Source organism: Sardina pilchardus, chromosome 4, assembly GCF_963854185.1.
Source record: "Sardina pilchardus chromosome 4, fSarPil1.1, whole genome shotgun sequence".
Lineage (NCBI taxonomy): Eukaryota > Metazoa > Chordata > Actinopteri > Clupeiformes > Clupeidae > Sardina > Sardina pilchardus.
Window position 1 is genome coordinate 29337398 of NC_084997.1, and position 6656 is coordinate 29344053.

At 42.4% G+C, this 6656-nt stretch overlaps 1 protein-coding gene and 1 long non-coding RNA gene across 2 annotated transcripts; one reads left to right on the forward strand and one right to left on the reverse strand.

The window, feature by feature from the left end:
• Nucleotides 1-629: 629 nt before the first annotated feature.
• Nucleotides 630-3899, forward strand: LOC134078795 (uncharacterized). Its single transcript, XM_062534945.1, has 5 exons — nt 630-1125; nt 1849-2292; nt 2629-2754; nt 3043-3171; nt 3349-3899. The coding sequence occupies exons 1-5, from the start codon at nt 717-719 to the stop codon at nt 3681-3683; spliced, it is 1443 nt and encodes a 480-aa protein (XP_062390929.1). The 5' UTR covers nt 630-716; the 3' UTR covers nt 3684-3899.
• LOC134078811 (uncharacterized) lies at nt 3893-4908 on the reverse strand. Its single transcript, XR_009938870.1, has 2 exons — nt 4675-4908; nt 3893-4550 (listed from the first exon to the last, which is right to left on the reverse strand). It is a non-coding gene; the product is annotated as an uncharacterized LOC134078811 (long non-coding RNA).
• Nucleotides 4909-6656: the final 1748 nt, after the last annotated feature.

Sequence of the window (6656 nt, forward strand, 5' to 3'; positions counted from 1 at the left end):
ATGTCAACAACTTGAAAGTATAGGCCTATTTCAACTATGACACAGCTCTCACATTGTTGTGCTATAAGCGATTTGAAGCCCTCTGAATTGGGCTATTAACTAACAATTAACCAGTGATATCAGAGATCTCAGTCAGGCCAAAATACATCAGTAAATATCCTGTTTTCATGTGAACATTTCGGACAAACTTTTTAGTCACAGTCACAAGCAATTCAGAGTTAATGATGGTCTAAAAATGCCCAACTGTATTGAAGTTCTATGCGTAGCTTACGCCAAGTTCAAGTTTATGTAGGCTATTCATTAAAATAATTTATAAGTAATGAAATTCCTTGTGCTCAAGTGTCGATAAATAAATACATAAAAAATATATAAATAAATAGATAGAGGGGTTGGGGAGCACCAAGCACCAACAAGCCATCATGATCTAATCTTTTTTTTTTTGCTCTGTTTGCCAAACAGAGCAGGCCTATGTAAGGGAAATTCTGGGAAATAAATTGGTATATTTTGAGATATTTTCCTAGATGAAAAGTCTGGGGAGTGTTTTCTGTAGGTGTCCACCACGAGAACGCGCAGACTGCGTGTGACGTCAGCCGGACCTGCCAAAACAGGAACTTCGATTGGAACTCTGTAGTTCCGGTTTTGGATACCATAGTTCCGGAACTCTTGAGCTACGGTTTTCTAAAAAAAAGTTTCAAAATAGATACCAACAGAATAACATGGAGATCGAAATCGCAACAAAGGCTGTTGAACGATGGGCAGACAGTGAAGTCGAAGCATTTCTAAGCATATACTCAGAGGATTGCATCCAGGGTGCACGGCGGAACACGGAGGTGTATCAGGTTATTTCGTTGCGTTTAGCTCAAAGGGGAATATACCATACCCCAAAGCAATGCCGAGAAAAAATTAAAAAGCTCAAACAAGACTACAAAAAAGCTAAAGAAACTATCTTGCAAAGTGGCGGCTCAAGAGGACGAACCAGCAAGTGGTTCAATTCTCTAGACTTGATTCTGGGCAACCGACCTGCGTATTCGGAAGCCGTAACATTTGATGCTACCGCGTGGAATGCTATACCGGACAATGTTACCGTGATCAACAATCTTGAATTAGATAGTTCATCTGCAGAAGGTACGTACACATCTGATGAGAAACTTCTATACTATTTCGATTGTATGTTGAACCTAGCGACCTGTTTCATTAACATGGGGTTAGCCTGCTAAGCAAGTATGCTGCCCTGCTTAAATGAAACGCTGAGCTCAGAGCTACGCCTGCGTGGTGTTCATGTTCTTCAGCGCTGCTCACGCACAGCGCATGCTCAACTCGGTCTGTAAGCAGAATGGTTCTGGTTCTTGGAGGTACTGGTGAGGTACTCTCGACCTTGCCTCTTAGGTTTATCCATTCATGGTTTGAAGCATCTCAAATGTTAACTCATCAGACCTTTTCCAGTTTATTGCGTATGGCCTATTTTTCAACTAGGACCATATTTAATTCAGACCTAATTAGACCTATTCAGACCTATTCAATTAAGAACTATAAACAAGGTATTTTTAGGCCTATTAATGACTATGTAATCCCTACAAAGAAATAGCATTTCCCCCCACATTCCCCAGGAACATTTTGATCTATTATCATATTTGGATTATTATTAGTTCAGGATTCTGATAACTTCCACCCGACCACACACACACGGTCATTAAGAACAATATTTTCTGAAATGTGCTGTCTGCTCTATTGCTCCATCAGTCAGTCATTAGATCAGAAAAAAAAGTGATATTACAGCTGAATTAAAACTATTTAATGCATGTTGATATCATGTTCATCTGTTTTGTAGCAATGCGTATTGGTGTTTAGTTTCAGAGACCCCTGAGCAAAGCCAGGGCTCAGTGAAAGTGGGAGACAAATGGACACACACAGAGGTACAGGCCTTACTGAGCATCTACGCCGAGGATGAGATACAGAGGGAGTTTGGTATGTTGAGGCGCAACGAAAAGGTGTACCAGAAGATCGCCGACCGCTTGGCCAAAATGGGCATCCACCACACCTCGAAGCACTGCCGGGACAAAATCAAGAAAATGAAACAGGATTACCGGAGAATTAAAGAGCAGGAGAGCACCACCGTTGACCCTGGCAAAAGACTGGGCAGGCCCCGTTGGTTCGACGCGTTAGACGCAATACTGAGCCGCCAGGCGGAGTATGTTCACATGTCAGGCACAAACCATGGCGAGTCCTTGTTGTTGGAGGTCATGAGTGATGATGACTCCAGGTCCAACAGTAATAACGAGCAAGAATCAGAAGGTAATTAGTGGTAGTCTACTTTTTAAAACTGTGACAGCAAATAATTATACTGAGAAAGAATTAAAAGATGCATCAATCCGAGGAGCTCTGTCAACACATGTGGCATTAAGCTATGGGTTCTGTATGTCTATGACTATAAAGAAGAATTGTTGTACAGACTGAGAGAAATATGTTTTTGTGAATATGGAAAACTGACAGGATCTTGTCTGTGACATGACCAAACTCAGCATGGTTTCTTCTGAGGCAACTCGTCAGCCGATCCTGCAAGAGGGTTGTGATGTGATTTTCAGTTCTGTTACATCCCATATTAATCTACGGCAGTGTGATGTTTTGCAGATGAGCATAAAGAACGGATTCACCTCGGCGGCTTGATTGATTCTCCAGGAACCTCTGGCTGCCCTGAATCGGCCTCACCCTCTTTTGGACTCATCTCGCCATCACATGTTTCTGATCAGGTCAAAAGTACGTCAAACAGCACATTTACAACAGTCTCGCTTGCAGCTTGCTCTTGGACAGCGTTGATTCCTGCTGCGAGGCTGTATTTTTGAGGCGTACATAATTTGCCATTCCAGCTGTATTTGGAACTCAAAATGTAAGACAAAAAATAACATCAAAGAAGGAAAGCACACATGCCCATTTTCCTAGGAAAAAAATATTTTGGGGGGATTTTGAGTTACTGGAAGCTCAAAAGCGAGGGGTTTCAGTGCAGTTTTACCTCATATTAATCTATGTTGTTTTGATGTTTTTCAGATAAACATGCAGAATGCGCTCGCATTGAAGAGCATGGCTTGTACTCGCCAGGGACCTCTGTCTGCTGCGAATCTGCCTCACCCTCTTTTGGTCTGAGATCACTGGAGCAAGGTCCTCATCACATCAACGGTATGGAAAACACACAGATCTAGATCACTGCTTTTTGATTGTTTTGAATAAGGCTGATTTTTTTAATGTGTACAGAATGTTTTTTAGGGGTTCAACATTTCAGGAATATAATTAATGGAGAAAAAACTAAATAAATAATAACTAAAGACAAACTCCTGTGTCCCAATTTCTTCCCAGGAAAAAGAAAAAGGGATTCTGAGTTACAACACGTGGTGAGAGAGATGGAGAAAAGGGACACCATCTTCCTGGAGACAATGCAGGAGATGGAGGAAGCCCACATCGACATCCTGCGGCAAGAACTCGACCAGCGGGAGCGCTACTACCAGATGCTCATGGCACACGATTCCCGGGAGGCCGAGGCGCGCGAGCGGGAGTTCGCCCTCCGACGCGAGGAAGCGGCCGAAGCCAGGCGACAGCAGGAGACTTTTCAGCAGGGCTTCCTGAACGTTCTCAACCGACTTGTCCAGGTCCTGGACAAGACCGACAGTCCTGTGACCCCACCACTGGACTAGAGGAACAGTTGTTAAAGGACTGTGTATAGTTTGTATAGTGCACTTGGTGTGAAATTGCCTAGATTTGAATTAGGTACAGACTTTATGGGGTGAGGTACTTTGAGGTGCATTGTGTTTCCGACATTTGAGATTTTTATATGTATATTTTTTTTTGCTATTTCCAGTAAATGATTTTGATTGTGGATCAAAAGATGAAACAAGAACAAGCATACATTATTTGAGTTTATTGTCAAACACAGGCAATGCCAATCCAATCATAATTCTAGGTTGTACCATATCAACGGACGTCCACTCATTATGTTGACAAAGAAAACATAAAAAATGACAGATTGAAACGATAAAGCCACAGTGATCAGAGTAATCTGGTGCCCCTGGTATTCAGAGTGCTGACCAGTAGTAAACTCTACCATAGAATTGATCATCACACAAGTGAAGACAGCAAGTGACAACATTCCCTGTAAAACCAATCCCTCAGCGGTCTCATAGGCCTACTCTTCATTTGTGAACTGGGTAGAATGCCAGTCAGTTCGTTTACATGACTGATATCAGAACTGACATCAGTAGGGAATCCCCCCACCATACTCGACGCCCTTTCCAGCGTTGTGTGTAACACCAAAAGAGCTCCCCACTGTGGAGCAAAGCTCTGACGCCAAAGGCCACCCGAGATGTAGTGTGCTTCCATAAAGGGTCATACCTCTGCCGAGTCAGGATGACACATGCAATAGCTTCAGAAGCACGGCTTACGGCATTCGGAAACCTTTTGCAAGTTGGTCATCAAGTAGCGTTTTCCGCCACAAGTCGTCTTGCTCTGTTGCGAAGCCAAACAGTTACCGTGGAACTACGTCGTGCACGATAGTATCGAAGAATCTAAAAACAACACAAAGTAATTACAATAGGGCATTCATTACTACGTTAACAATACAAGGAAAGGTACCAACAAACTATACCCCGGTAACGGTATACTTTCAGGTAACAGTTTACGTGAGCTTACCCTTCTTCGTCTGTTGTGCCACTGCCTAACACGAGCCAACCTCAAATCGAGTTCCCTTATTCGTTGTAGCAGCCCTCTCCTCCTCTCAGATCTTTCCATCTCTGCACATTCTATCTCCCTTTCCAAGCATGCTGATCTCTTTTCCAATATGGATGTAAAAATCGCAGTTGCACAACAATAAAGCACCATAACGAACACAACTACTTCGACTTCCATACTGTTCTCGCTGTTCCAGTTTCGTCGCCGAAATGACGTCAACAGATGTTTGTTTGTCGCACATGTAAGCGTCACTGGCCCTCGAGCATCCCCAACTGAGCTGAGCACTGAGTTTAAAAAAGTTATTTTGCGATCAGTGCTGCAAAATAACGCCTGAAGCTAAATTGTGTCTGGTAGCTCATCAAATGCTCAGCATTCACTGCTGTCTATCTAAGGGATTTTGAGAAAATTACATGTCCTATATAGGCCTGGGTAGGCCTAGGCCTAGAATTGTTGTTGGAAAATATCATACCAAAACACACAGTCACAGCCTGCCTTGTCGAGAGGTTTTCGTGTGCAGTCATTTATGGAAAAGTCTCATCTGAATAAACATTGTGCTCAGCCTGTGAGTGTCTGGCTTTAAGAGAGTTCACACGTGTTGCCAACTCCAAGTCCAGGAATGGTTGACCTAAATAACCAGCTACTGTCAAGACTCACACCACATCAACAGCTCTGACATGCATTGTAAGCAAATAAATAAAATATGAGCAAATATATATCAGTCAATACATGTGGCATAAAGTCATGGATTCTGTATGCCTATGGCTATCATTGCACAGACTGAGAGACATATGTTTTTGTCAACATGGAAAACTGACAGGATGTTGTCTATATCATGACCAACACTCAATATGTTTTCTTGAAGTGTGTGTGTGTGTGTGTGTGTGTGTGTGTGTGTGTGTGTGTGTGTGTGTGTGTGTGTGTGTGTGTGTGTGTGTGTGTGTGTGTGTGTGTGTGCATTTGCATCTAAATACATATTTAATTCAACTATGATACACCCAGCCATGTAGTCATCACTTCCACTGTTGGTGTAGCTCTTACAAGCCACCTCTCCCATGAAGAGGGAAAGGCATCAGGAAAGAAGACAAAAACATAGCCTAAGCACAGCTGTTGATGGGCAAAAGTCCGCGCAACGTCTGCTTCCTTGTTGTCCCTGTCAAGGTTGCCATGGTCATTATATAAGCCAATGCAATAGTACCTACTGATAAATGGTGATGACGTGCTGTAGTAGGCTAGGCCTCGATGGGTTTATGATAACTGAAAGAGGCCCTTGTTATGTAAGGAGCTCAAGGAACTATTTTATGTGTAGTAATGCGGCACTATGTTTTCCTATGAAGCTGTGGATTGATACAGTTTATGTGATGTAATGTGTGATGTACTGTAATGATACTTTCACTTCTGCATCTGTCCAGAAGTGAAAGTATCAGTAAAGAGTTTGTGAATACGCCTGCATGATTATGTGTTAAGTGTAGAAAACACAATGCCCTAATCTTCTTGGTGGAGATAATAATGGCATCTCGATATTTCAAGGGAATACAGCACGCAAAAAAGGTATGTTTTTTGTGTGTGTGAGTGGAAAGCCACCCTACAAAAATGTAGGCCTGAGTGACTGGACTTCTGAACAGATCTGGTGCTCAGTGAATATGGTCCCACAGGACATTTATCCAAAAGAAATACAGAAGAGACAGATAGCAAGTGTGCCATTCAGTGTGATCAGAATTTTGGTTACAAACAACATGAAAGACAACACATAGCCTAAAGGGCAATGTGATAGGTTAGTGGCAGTGCAAACCACTCTAGGCTACTTAGCCTCCTACATATCGACACAGCGTTCTTCCACATGTATGTTACTTTGTAGAGATAACCTTGTTTTTTTTTTCTTATTTATTATTGATCAGAATGTAATTTTATGAATGATTTCATTTTATGATTGAGACACTGGCACT